General features: G+C 47.3%; 1 protein-coding gene across 4 annotated transcripts in view; it reads right to left on the reverse strand.

The window, feature by feature from the left end:
- The window catches only part of LOC138577526 (E3 ubiquitin-protein ligase TRIM39-like), a 527,031-nt gene that overhangs the window by 387,474 nt on the left and 125,846 nt on the right, over nucleotides 1-13,711 (reverse strand). For all 4 annotated transcript variants that reach the window (XM_069649634.1, XM_069649633.1, XM_069649635.1 and 1 more), the window contains one exon: nucleotides 351-581. In XM_069649634.1, coding sequence (XP_069505735.1) covers nucleotides 351-581 — 231 coding nt within the window. The remainder of the gene's footprint in view (nucleotides 1-350; nucleotides 582-13,711) is intronic.

Genomic DNA, 13,711 nt, shown 5'->3' on the forward strand with positions numbered 1-13,711 from the left:
GTCACATATGAATGTTTGCAAGGCATCGATTGTCCTGGAGAGACAAAAGTAGCTCCTGATAACTGTTGTTTACAAGCTAACCAGGCTCTCCTGGGCTAAAAGCGGGAGTTAAATTACTCCCAGCTCCTTCAATTTGGAACCGAACCCTGCTTCATGAAAAAAGCCATTGTTTGAATCTGATTCTGAGCGGCACACTTTAGATATTACTACTGTAGTCCCTTGCTCTCCAGAGGTAGCTCCTGATCACAAAGTGATGTACAAGGCGCTACTTTAGCTGCAACTTTCTTTATTTTGATTCTTGGAAAGAGAAAGCTTTTCCTAATTCTATACATTTCTAAAGGTTCTCTTACCGTCAATAACTCCACATCCTCCTGCTGACACTTTGATTCGATCTCTCCAAGAACAATTATAAGGGAGGATCGAAAATCTGCAAATTTGGCCACGTTCGTCCTAATTCTCTGTAGACTCTGCCTCTCTTCTTCTTCCAGGCTGCTCAGGTGCTGAGATTTTTCCTTCTCCAAAAACTGCTGTAGCTTTTCAAACTCATATTTGATTTGATCTCTCTTCCTTTTGAATTTGTCCTGCAACAAAGTGTTTACAATCATGAAAGTTCACATTATTAACGCCTCAATGCTCTAGGAAACTCTTTGTATGACAAAGGTGATGATACAAACCAATGTGTGAGTGCTCTCTGTAAAGAACATTTCCAAATAGATATGTAGAATAAGTGTAATGTCATGTAGAATGTAGAATGCAACTTGTTTGTCATCATGTAGTGGGACATCCTTAAGGAGAAAACAGAATAGGAGATTTAGGAAAAGAAGCCCAGGGCAGGACATCCAGGGGAGCACTAGATGTGGGCAAGCGTAGCTCACAGGTTGGGACATCGAGAAGAACACAGGGCAGGACATTCTGAAGGAGCGCACATAACGGGGGTTCCAAGAGGGGAGCACAGGGCGGGGCATGGTTCTCCAGCTCCACATTAGTTGTCTTGAGTTACATGGCGACATAACGGCTTGCCCAGAAAGGAAGGTTTCAGAAAGGGCATGGTAATGATGGCATTCTGGTCTTGAAGTGAGATTGCCCCCGAAAATACTTCCTTGCATTGCATAAGTAAAACCGCCATGACAACCTTGCTGAAATTAGACATGGCAAAATAGATTTCAGAGCTTGATTTCAGAATGTGACTGTAGGAAAAGCGAGGACCTTGAACGGAAAGCTTGGCTCCACAGGGAGCCAGGAAAGTGCAGAAACGAAATCATCTTTAGATATTATCATGCCAGTAAACTTATATGACCGGTACTTCTATCATAACTGAAATTGTCTGCTAGTATGCACATAATAACAAAACAGATTGATTGCATTACAATATACAAAATCCCTACTGCAGTTTTGCTATTAGACCATTTTCAAAAAAGCGTTGGCCTGGTATGTTGGGAATTTCCATCTAGAGAAATATTGAAGGTCAAGCTCCAAAACTAGCTCATAATTGCAGAATTGTAAAATAGTTTTGTATATCAAATAGATGTTGCCCAGATGCTTCTTCACAAGATCTCAAATTCTATCGATGAGCTGTAATCATGCACATCTTGATTTTGTTAAGAGCTACTGAGAAGCGAGAGGTAGGGGAAAGGTGAAATAAATACTCTTATATGAATTTGAAGCCCCTACTAAACAATACTCCAAAACATTTTACGGATGGCAGAGGTTACTACCATCAACAGTGGACAAAATACATTTCATTAAAATAGAGACTCTCCACAATATTCATTTCTATTCCAATCTATTCCACTTGTATTAGACAAACATTTTTGAAGTAAATTAAGACACATATCACACGACAAGGGAAAATGAGTAGAATCATCTGAAATAATTGTGTCAGCATTAGACGATCCTTGCAAATATTGAATAATACTGAAAGCCTTCTATGATTTAAGACTGTAGTTGAGAGAGACATCTGGGCCCATCACTCTTTTTGCCTTGCTTGAAATGTAACAGTGAGAAGAAAATAGTATGGTAAATCCTTGGGAAAATGGTGACCTTGATCGAGCACTGAACTCCTGATATTCAGTGCCACACAAAGTTGTCAGCCATCCAATTGCTGAGCAGTGAGCTATCGGAAAGAAAGTAGCTCCTCGTCTTTATAACACAAACCTGCAGTCGTTCAGAAATGTAAAGAAACGTTTTGTTAATGCAAGCAGAGTGCGGTAACATTATAACTAATATATGCACTGTAAGGTATGTGATGAATCCTACAGAGTCCTGACAAAGACCCTGCCTAAAGTCTTCACCCCGGTGGGCAGAGGAAGGCAGCCACTACCAGAGCCCTACTCTGGGGGTGGTATTAGCCGGGAGGATCACCTGGGAGCAGTAGGTCCCCGGGGAAATGGGAGGACTCCATCGGGAGGGACGCAGTATTTTTGTTCCTCAGAGGAGGAAGAGTCAGTAATGCCAGAATATGTAATGGCTTGTTCTTTCCCAAAGCTAATTATCCTGACGGTGGTAAAAAACTGTTCTAGCCAATCCTGTACTGGGAGTAAGAATTTTCCCCCAAAGTTAAAAAAAGTTGTAGAGGTGGAAGCTCCCATTTTCAACAAGAGAATGTTAAAGATGGATATTTAACTATTAACATATTAGATTATGAAAGTCCCATTTCCCTCGAGAGCAAAACCATTCAGTAGGACCTTAAAATACTCCTTTTAAAACGGTGATTAGGGATTGAAACAAATTTGGTAACAATTATCCCCTTAAAAAGAGCAAGTTGAACATAAGAGACTTTCAAGTAACACAATGCCAAAAGTACAGGGACGAAGAAGAGGGATGCAGAGGCCTTGGACTGCAAGTTGCAGGTCAATAGGGTCAATGACCCACACCTGAGGGAGACTGGGAGACGGAAGGTGGAGTGATTGCAGCGACTCACATTGCAGTTGAAGGAGAGCAGAGACGGCCTAGCCGCCATAGTTTGCAGTACGGACGCCAGTTCGAAGAGGGTCTTTTTCCTTGTTTGCAGAGGTTGCACAGCGGAATCATTGTTTGTAAAAGTTTTCCCCCTGAAGATCATGGTTGCAGAGGTAATGCAGGGGGAAGCGTGAAGTTGAGAAGCCTTCCTCCCCCAATAAGGAAGGCTCTGGTGGAAGGTGAGCACCAGAGAGTTGGAGCAAGGCATGCTCCTGGTCTGACCAGCGCAGAAAAATGAACAAAGCAGTTTTCCATGCCGCCAAGAGCAGAAGAAGCAGACAACTAGAAGGCAGCAGTGAGAACAGATGCACTCGCCAAACCCGGTGAGTGCACTTGTGTACAGAGCACTCCGTAACCGTCAGCGGTCGGGTCGCCAACCAATGGCAGTGCATAATGCAGCCAGAGAGCCATCTTGAAATGGAAGCCTTGGACAAGGCCTTTCCATGGTTCACAGGACCAAAGTTCACAAACAATTGTGAAGTCTTCCGAAAACTTTGTGCGCGTCACATAAAACTTCAAGGCACGAGCAAAGTCCAGCGAGTGCAAGGCCCTCTCTGGTGACGACGAAGGTCTCGGGAAGAAAACAGGCAACACCAAAGGCTTCTTGAGGTGGAATTCCGACAGAACCTTCGGCATGAAAGAGGGGTGCGTACGCAGCAGCGCCCTTAACTCGTGAAAGTCAGATACAGTTGTTTGCAGGATAGGGCCTGGATCTCACCTACACACCTGGTACAGGGGATAGCCACAAGGAAAGCCGTGTTCCACGAGAGAAAGTTGAGTGGGACCTGATGCATAGGCTCAAAGGCTCCCCCCGCCCCCACCATGAGCCTCGTCAGAACCACGTTGAGGTCCCATGCCAGGGCAGGAGCCTTCACTGGCGGGAAGGATCGGAAAAGGCCTTTGAGAAACTCCTTCACAAGTCTGTTGGACCACAGCGAGGATATCCCCAGGGATCTGGTGTAGCGGGCGATGGTCACCAGATGTACCTTGATGGATGCGTGAGCCAGCCCAGCCTTGCCAAGGACAGAAAGGAGGGAAGGATCTGAGGAGCGGTAACCCTCAAAAGGGTGATCTTCTGCGGCCAACACCATGTAGCAAAACACTTCCACTTATGGCCGCAGCACTTCAAAGTTGACGATGCCCTGGCCTACGCGAGGACCTCCCTGCAGTCTGCGGGCAACTCAAACTCCAAACTCTAAGGCTGTAGGTTCAGAGTTCCTGGGTCGTGATGAAGGATTGCGCCTCCCTCTCTGGTGAGAAGGTCTGGAATCACCAGCTACTTGAATGGAGGTGCTGCTGACAGGCCGAGCAGGTCTGGATACCAAATATGCCTTGGCCACACCAGGGCGATGAGTATCATCTTGCATTGGCACTGTCTGAGTGTGTTGTAGCAGGAGAGGGAACAGTGGGAACGCGTACAGAAACAGTCCTTCCCATGTGATCCCATGGGAAGGAGAACGGCTGATGGAACCTACTGGCAAACGTCCAGCATTTGGAGTTTGCCGCCGTTACAAACAGATCGATCTGGGGACTGCCCCTTTCAACGAACAGGCGGTCCAACTGATCCTGACAAAGCTCCCACTCGTGACAGGATCAGAGTCCCCTGCTGAGGGAGTCTTCAATGGTGTTCTTGACTCCCGCCAGGTGAAGCGGAACATCCCCTGTCTGACGGTCCAGTGCCACAAGTCCTGTGCCTCCTTGGACAGCATCAGTGATAGTGCCCCCCTGCTTCCTGATGTTGAACATAGTGGTGGTGTCCATGAAGATACTCTCCACCTTGGCTTTTAAACAAACTACTTCAGGGCCCAGAACACCGCCTCTAGCTCCAGGATGTCGATATGCAGATCCTTCTCCTGTGTAGCCACAGGCCTCTGGCAAGCAGACATCTGGTGTGCGCCCCCCAACCTTCCAGGGAGGCATCCGTGGTGACAGTCTCCTGGTATGAGGGGTTTTGAAATCCCATGCCTTGGGTGATGTGGGAGCAGACCCCCTCACCACTCTATCAACCGTAGGACCTCCTTGCAGAGAGGGATTTTGTCCGTGAAACATCTGGACACCTATATCCAACGGGCATCCAAGAATTCTTATAGGGGTCATCTGCAACCTGCAGAGGCGGACGAGGTAGATGCAGGATGACATCATGCACAGTAATGACTTGATGGCCCGCACCGTGGCTGTCTTCGCCGATGACAGTCATTGCACCTTTCCTTGAATGGCTGCTAGCCTCTCCGATGGAGATGCCAGACAGGACACTGTTGAGTCTAGCGCCGAGGAACAGTGCGTTCTGCGATGGCGTTAAGCAGGACTTCAGATAGTTGGCGGAGAATCCCTGATCCATCAATATTTGGACAGTTGCTTTAGTGTGTTCATTGGCCAGCTCCCTCGAGCGGGCACATATCAGCCAGTCATCCAGGTACAGGTAGACGTAGATGGGCAGTAACTGGTGCCAGGCATTTTGTGAACACTCTTGGGACGGACTTAAAGCCAAATGGTAGGGCCTTGAACTGATAGTGCTGCCCTGTACCACGAAGTGTAGACATCTCTGATATTTCTTGTGAATGGGGACGTGGAAATAGGCATCCTCCAGGTCCGACGACATCAATAAATCCCTTTTCTGCAGTTGGCCGAGCAAATGCTACACCGTGACCATCCTAAATTTTGTTCAGATGTCATAAATCCAGGATGGGTCTCCAGCAACCTGTCTTCTTTTGACTAGAAAGTATCTGGAATAGGCTGCGGAGCCCTAGAGCCGTTGGGGAACTAACTCTATTGCCCCTTTTCGTAACATGGCTCGTACCTCTTCCAGAAGCTGAGGGATGTGCTGCACCTGACTGCGAACTGGAGGAATATGAGGACACCTGCAATGGAACTCCATGGTGTGCCCCTGGACGAGAGCGTTCAGCACCCATCTGTCGATGGGGATCTTTCTCCATTCGCTGATGAACCTCATCAGCCAGCCTCCCACTGGGGTGCACGAGTGGGGGCCCGACATCTTAGCCGGTTCAGGCTTGCTTGGGCGCCGCGTCGTGCCCTTTGGCACCATAGGCCTGGGAGCGGCCTCTGTAGGCTTCTTGCATTAAGGACCGGGAAGGCTGTCTGTAAGACGTGGGGAACCCTTTTGATGGCCTGCTCTATTTTCCCCTGGCGGAGCGAAAAAAAAGACTAGGGTGTCCCGTGAATGGGCCGTCTCCTTATCCGTCTTGATGGCCTGGAGGGACTTGTCGACGGCCTTCCTAAACAGATTCTTCCGGTCAAAGGGCATGTCCAGTACCTTTGCCTGGAACTCCTGACGAATGTTAGTGTCCTTCATCCATCCCTGTCGATGAAGGCAGACACTGTGCCCCATCTGGCCGATCCCTGTGTCAGCTACATCCACTGCCACTGTGATGGCATGGTCCAATGCCACTTCTCCTTCCTGGAAGAAGGCGAGGGCTTCCATCTTCTTATTGTCGGGGAGGAACTCCAGAATCAATCCTAGCTTGTACCACAATTCCCTGTCGTACCTGGCTAGGATCGCTAGGGCGTTGGCCACCTTCATTGTGGATGCCGCTGTGTAAATCACTTTTTCCCCACAGCGTCCATCCTTTTCCCCCTCGCTGTCCGGAGTGACTGACGACGATGAAGACAGGTTAGCTGACCGTTTCCTCGAAGCAGTCAACTCCACCGAGTGAGGCGATGGCTGCGACCTCAGGCACTTGGATGCAGAGTCCAGCACCCTATACTTCTTCTCCAGCCTGTCCTGCTTGGCTAGAGCCCTCTTCCAAAATATCATCCAGAAAGGGTACCACCATGATAAGTCTTCCTTTTGGCCTCTCGCCCTTGATACAAGAAGCCCTCCTTTATTTCTTCGGGTACCTGTTGGACCAACTCAGGCGCTCTGGCAATCATGGACTTGAATGATCCCTCCTCGTCCGGTGGGGAAACCCTAGGACGAGCATCAAAATGTGAGGATTCATTGTCTGCATGGACAAAGTCTTCGTCCTCATCCGTAATCGTGGCTGTATCCGTCCCCGTTATCAGGGTCCGCTGGGGCCCGACGTGGTGGAAGAGGTTAATATGGGCGCGTCAGCTGAGGCTTACTCTTTTTCATCTGCAGTTGTTCCGGGTCCTGGGGCACTGCAGGTACCGGTGCCGGGGGCATCCTCATCTGGATCTCTGACACCAAGGTGTGAAGAGTTGATAGAATGTCCAAGGAAAGGTCACTCAGCTGAGAAGGGAGAGAAGGAGAACTAGGCCCTGCGCCGCCGTCGTCCTCGGGGACCATATGCATGGACTCTTGATCCACGTCGTCCATGGCGGAAACCTCCATAGTTTGAGCGGTGACCTGGGAGGACTATTTCAGGGCCTCCAGCCCCCCCTCCCTCCCCCTTTTGCCACCCTGAGGGGCCTGAACCGGGGTCTGGGTCGGTGCCTTAACCCCTTCTGGGGTGCCTGCAGCCTCTGCAGCATTGTCGCGCCGTGGGGTCAGGATACTTTAAGCGCCACGCGAGCCACTCTCATAGGATCAATACCCGCAGCTGCCGTGGTAGTGGAAGCCATCAACACAAATTCAAGGGTGCTAGAAATGGAAAAGAGTGTTAAACAAATCATGAAGACCACAAGTTGTGGATCTCCCAAACCTCTGGGAAATGGAGATGGTCAAAACATTGAGCTCAATATAATGAAAGGCAGCACCGCCGGAGAAGAACCCGATACAGATACAAATCCCTTTGCCATATCGAAGATATGAGTGAAACGGATAGATCCTAGGAAAAATGCTAAATCATCAAACAGAAGTGAAATTCTGTTGATCTTTTGGTGAGCAGATGAACTATCCCTGCTCTCATCCCATGACATCGAATATGTAAAATTCCCAGATCTAAGAAATAACAGTATCTCGGAATGAAGGTTAAAGTCCAGAGTAGGAGCCAAAGCAATTCTAACAGCGGCACCAATTTTAAGGGCACTAGGCATAGACGCCTCAGTGGATCCCTTCAGTGAACAGGGAGATTTGGTGAATCAAAGAAATAAAGGGAAAGATCTTAGAGTAGGCATGGGCAGCCTGGTAAAAGCCAACAAAATAAGTGTTGACACAAAATAGATTAGAACCCCGCTCAATTCACCCAAAGCAATCAAAGAATCCTAACCCTCGGTCTATGGTACCAGAGATAATTTCCCAAGTCTTTCAGAAACTAGGACTCGTGGAGACATCGCTGTAGTCTCAAGAGAGTGAACATGGTTGGGCTGGAATACAAGGGGCTCTAGCTCCTTCAAAAATAAGGGAATTAGAAAGGGAATTTTTGATAACCACGACCGAATTGTATTTCAGGAAACCTGGCTAAAAAGACCCTTAAAACTAGATGGTTTTACAATAATAGAACAGCTAGCCAAACATCAAGGCAAAGGCAGACCTGCGAGGGGCCTGCTAATAGCACTGCAAATTTACTGATTCAGAAATAGTAAATAAGGACTTTCGGATATCCTAGTAATAGCAACTAAATTTAGGGACGCTAAAGTTGAAATGGAGATCTGGGTGATTAACATCTACTGGAACCCAGTTAGTTCATCTTTAATTTCCGTCTTTTGTCATCTGGCTCAATCCTAACAGATCTACAAATTAAAAATGCAGCGGTCAATATTATCTTGACCGGTGACCTAAACACCCAGTGTATTAGAACCCAACTAGAGTCGAATACTTGGAAGTTGCCCACACTGACTGGACGCCAATGGCTGGCTTTCCTGACTGAATGAAATTTCCTCATGGCTAATGGTAACATCAAGGGGGATGTTCCTCCAGCAATTACTTTGTCGAGGGGCGACCAGGGCTCTACCATTCATTACACATTCTTCACAAAAGACCTTTTTGACAAATGCATAGACTTTAATATTGTAAAGAAGGCTTGGAACTCAATCGAGAACTAACGAGAAGGTGGCAGAGTATGTCGTATCAAGACCTGAAGGTCCTATATAATCCAGTAACATTTGTAGAATCCCTATGGAAGGCTAAAGTGCCCAAATATGTAGGCGATCGACCATGGCTTAACCACCAACACTGCTTTAGTGAAGCAACGTTATTAAAGAAGAGGGAAGAACAAAGAATTCTGCGGGTTTAACAATAAAGTCCTAAATTAGGAGAAGTTGAGTGTAGAGAGAAGGATATGACAGAATTATAATCATTGGGCCAAAGACATATTAGATCACCATAATTTTGTGAACAAATGCTAAGAGCCCTGGGGACCCATAACTCTAGAAACTTCTGGGGCAATTGTAAATAAGAGATCAAGCGCATCCACAAACTACTGCCCGATCTCCCTTCTAGACGCTGACAGTAAAATATTTGCAAGGCTGGTGTTGAATGACCTAGAGATTTGGGTAAAAACCAATGGTATACTTGCAAAGAAATCACATTGGATTTAGGAGGGGCCTATCAATCACACTGAATGGCCTTATCCTTAGCACAGCATCAAGCAAGAGCTTTGTGAAGGGTGGTCCGCCTTTGTTCAGGGCCTGGGTTGACTTGTCTCAGGTTTTCGACAATGTAGACAGAGAAGGACTTTTTGGGCAAATTGAGGCATTGGGGTATTCCGGACTCACTTCTATACATTATAAGAGTTACATTACAAATATTTTCTTTGGATAAGGCTAGATGCTAGAGGGAATCCATCTACTCAAATCCTGACCCATAAGGGAGCGAGACAGGGGTGTATGCCTTTTTAATCCTTACCTAGCAGATCTGGCTATTACCTTGCAAGGGAAGGGCCTCCCTAGTCCAATGGTTGGAAAGGAGATGCGGAAATGGGTAGCGTATGCTGACGACATTGTGCTACTGGATTATACTTCCATCGGACTACAGAGATTTCTCGACCTATTGGGAACATTCACAAGGGCTAACAAGTTAAAGATTAATCTGGCGAAATCAAAAATAGTTACGTTTAAACACCCTCTTACTAGGGAATCCACCTTCATATGGAAATGTTGAGTTAATTTATCCCTAAAGGCAAGGAGGTCCTATATTTGGGGTTGAACATCCAGTCATTTCCTTCTAGGGGGTACATAGAGGCTATTCTCGTGGACGAGTTGACTAATGCAGGGAGCCAGATGAAGACATTGAGCGCTACCTATTGTACGTTTTCAATAAAACCATTGCTTACATTCTACGCCAGTAAAGTCATTCCAACTCTGACCTATGGTATTGATGTACTCCCAGGAATTATAACAATTGGAAGAGGTTGGCAGGTCTATTACGGAAAAGTGTCTTTGTCTTCCTCAGTCTCTCCCAGTGGCTTCCGTGAGGTACGAACTGGGTCTCCTCTCCCTCCGCTACCATGTAGAGTGGAGGATAGAGTCCGCATTTAGATTGATTAGCTGCTGACAAGTCAACACCCTCTATGAGGACGTTAATAAAGAGCTAATGAAAGAGGGTAATCGGTTCCTAGCAGGTCTAACTGCCTATGCGAAGAAATTCTAATTTCCTGTGATTGTGAAGCAAGTGACCTTTATGATAATCCTATGTATGTTAAAAAAACAACTAAAAAGAAAGGACTGGATAGTAACAATCGCAGAAACGAGATCCAGAATACTGTTGTATTCTCACTCACCCCACGATAAACCACAGGTTTTTCTGCCGGGTTATCTATGGCGATTTCCTAATTTTGCATGAACATTCTATCCACGAAGGAAATTCTTCACTCTAGGCATAAGGAAATGCATAGTGACAATATATGCCAACAATGTGTTGGTCCATGTGTACAGACCTGAAAACGTGCTGATTGAATGTCCTGGCACTCGCTTGCATAGAGAGAAAGTTTGCAAAGTTTGTGGATAAAGTATGGTGTTTAAAAACCTAATCTTTCTGGGATCGGCTTGGCTACGGTAATGAAAGTTTCTTGACCTCGGCGGTGATAACTCTATTATGCGATCTCAGCCTTTTAAAGTGAGTTTGCGAATGTTACTCACCGATTTAGTGAATGGTTGCAGAGATGAGGCAAGATTGGTAATCTGACTTGATTGAAGAGCACGGGTTTGTTTAGGACCAGGGCCTCCTCTATTGAGGGAAGCTCTTTTCTGTGATATGCCCCTTTGCTGTATTAACAAGGCAGACAAAGAGACTGATCACCTAAAAGAGCAGGGGAACACACCGCCACGATACCCAGCTGAAAGGAAAACAATCCACAGGTCAATAGATGTTGAGAACCAAGTACAAGCTAAGAGTATATGGTAAGGTATAGCCACCTGTTTCTCCTCCCTCCTAGAGAAGACGGTACTCAATCAGGCCAATGTATCTTATTCCTACAAGAACAAGACAAGGGACATTGCTATATGCAAAGAGGACTATTGGCCAGCAAAAATGTAGAAAACAGATTTCTTACCGTTCTTTAGCAAGGTCGGGAATAAGATGTTTCTGAACAGTGCGTGGGTGACAAAGCGTGTTGAGGAAAAAAAAACAGAAGGAAAAAATAATTAAAAGGGTGGGTAAGTATACGAAGACTTGACCCGGGCAGCACGAGGGACGCACTAGAGTCAGGGGGGTCCACTGGCTGCAAAGCATCCTGAGGTGCACACAAGTCGATGCCAACAGTTCCAGGAAGACCAGAGGTAATGCAGAGACAATCCATGTAAGCAAAAGCAGGGGTCGTTGCACAGCAGTTCCAAGGAACAAGACATAAGGCAGAGGCAGTCCGTGTAAATGAAGGCAGGAGTCAGGGATACACAGGGGATTCACACGGAACTTTGGGAAATTGCAGAGAGCCAACTTCAATCAGAAGCAGCGTTCACCGGATTAATGACGCTTATGAGTCCTTGCGAGAACGTGGCACTCTGCGTCCAATGGTGACTTGGGTCACATGATGGACGTTGAATGGGTAACTAATCGAAAAGGTTCCTTGGCAACAGCTGGCTGCCATAGCCCGTTTCCACGGCAACCTCCAACGCCAAAGGAACGGGGCAGAGAAAAGCTGAATTCCTTGCCTAACGGCTGGATAAAGCCTGCATTTATCAGCCCTGATGGGCATGTGCATTCTTGAGTCTGTAATACGAACATGAGGAGCCGGAGCCGCCTTCCGGGTCATAACAGCATCCACCCCCAAATGCGGCGGCAGACCCCTGGAGGCGTGAAAGCGATGCAGAAGAACCGGTTAATGGATGTTGGCGAGCAGTTCCCAGGATCTGTCTTCCGGGCCAGATCCATTACAGTCAATAAGATAGAACGGGTGCCCCCCACGCAACTGGTAGTCGCCGTCCACCTGGACAGGAAGTGGACGAGGAGACAGACGTGTGTCAGGGAGACAAGGCTTGAGTAATTAAACGTGGAATACAGGGTGTACCTTGCAGGAAGCAGGTAATGACAGGCGCACCCACCGCCACCAGGTTGATGAGTGCTGAAATCTCAGAGACCCACAAATCGAGGGAGAAGCGTTTTCTTCCCCTGAATCTTCAGTTTCTGAGTCGAGAGCCAGACGCGCATCCCCACTCGTTAATCAAGAGCTGGAGACTGATGCACGTCCGTGTAGCGTTTGGCCCTGTCTTCTGCCTTGACAAGATGTTCACGGACATCCTTTTTTTTTTTTTTAAACAATTTTTATTCTCATTTTTTTAACAACACACCAAACTTAACCAACACGTCAAAAATTTCCGTTTGCTAATTTCTTAGCTTCCGTTTACATGTTACACATTACAATCCTCCCCCCTCAATCCCCATTAACTCGAGCTCCTACTTCAATGCCTCGGGTTCAATTTCTCACTGGGTTCGACATGGGAGAGTCCCGACACCATTTGTCTCCATGCTATCAGGGGTCCCGCTTCCTCCTCCCCTCCCCTACTAACTGCTTCGTACCATGCTGCCGTCTCAGCATCTGCCCATTTCAGAAGGTCATTCCACCACACCTCTAATCTAGGTCTTTGGGCTGCTTTCCAGCCCATAGCAATTCTCCGTTTGGCCAAGATATAGGCTAGGTCCTTCAGTTTACTGATATGCTTCAGGTTGCGTGGTCTGGTGAATCCCCCCCAACATGCATGCCCATATTGATTCCAACTCTAGCTTAATCCCCTTTTGGGACAGGCGTTGTTTGACTTCCTCCCAGAATCTTCCCACCTCTGGGCACGCCCTAAACATGTGAATCATCCCGGCGCCCACCTCCCCGCACTTTGGGCATTTCTGTACTGCTGTGCTTCCGAACTTGGCGATTTTACCGGGGGTCATGTATGCCCTGTGGGTAACATATAACTTAATTTGCTGCAGCCTCGCATTCCTGGACACCTTCTTATGGTATCTCTGGGCTCTTTCCCAGTACCCATCCTGCATAGGTTCTCCTGCCTTCTCCTCCCAATCCCGCCTCAGTTGGAGCAACTCCTTACCCACTCTAGACATCAATAGTTCATAAATTCGGGATATTTCGTGCCCACCCTCCGAGATATCATACATCGTTTCAATGACGGTATTGGGTTGTTCTGCTAATACTGCTTCAGGCCACGTTTCTCCCGCTCGTTTAATGATTCTAGTATACATAATGTATTGTCCCTTGTGTACTCCCATTTCTTCACTTATCTTTTGTAAGTCCAGTGCCTCTCACTCTTGCCATATATCTCCTACGATCGCAAGGCCCACTGGTTCCCAGAATTTACGGATCCCTTTCATCAATTGCTCATCCATTCCGCATAGCGCCACGAGTGGTACCTGCGGGGAGCATGGGGTCGGGATTCCCACTACTTGGCACGCTTTGGGCCATGTTTTCCAGCCTAGTTCCAGCAATCTCGCTTGCCCTTGCAGCTCTACTTT

Source organism: Ambystoma mexicanum, chromosome 1p (assembly GCF_040938575.1).
Source record: "Ambystoma mexicanum isolate Mex_15411 chromosome 1p, UKY_AmexF1_1, whole genome shotgun sequence".
Lineage (NCBI taxonomy): Eukaryota > Metazoa > Chordata > Amphibia > Caudata > Ambystomatidae > Ambystoma > Ambystoma mexicanum.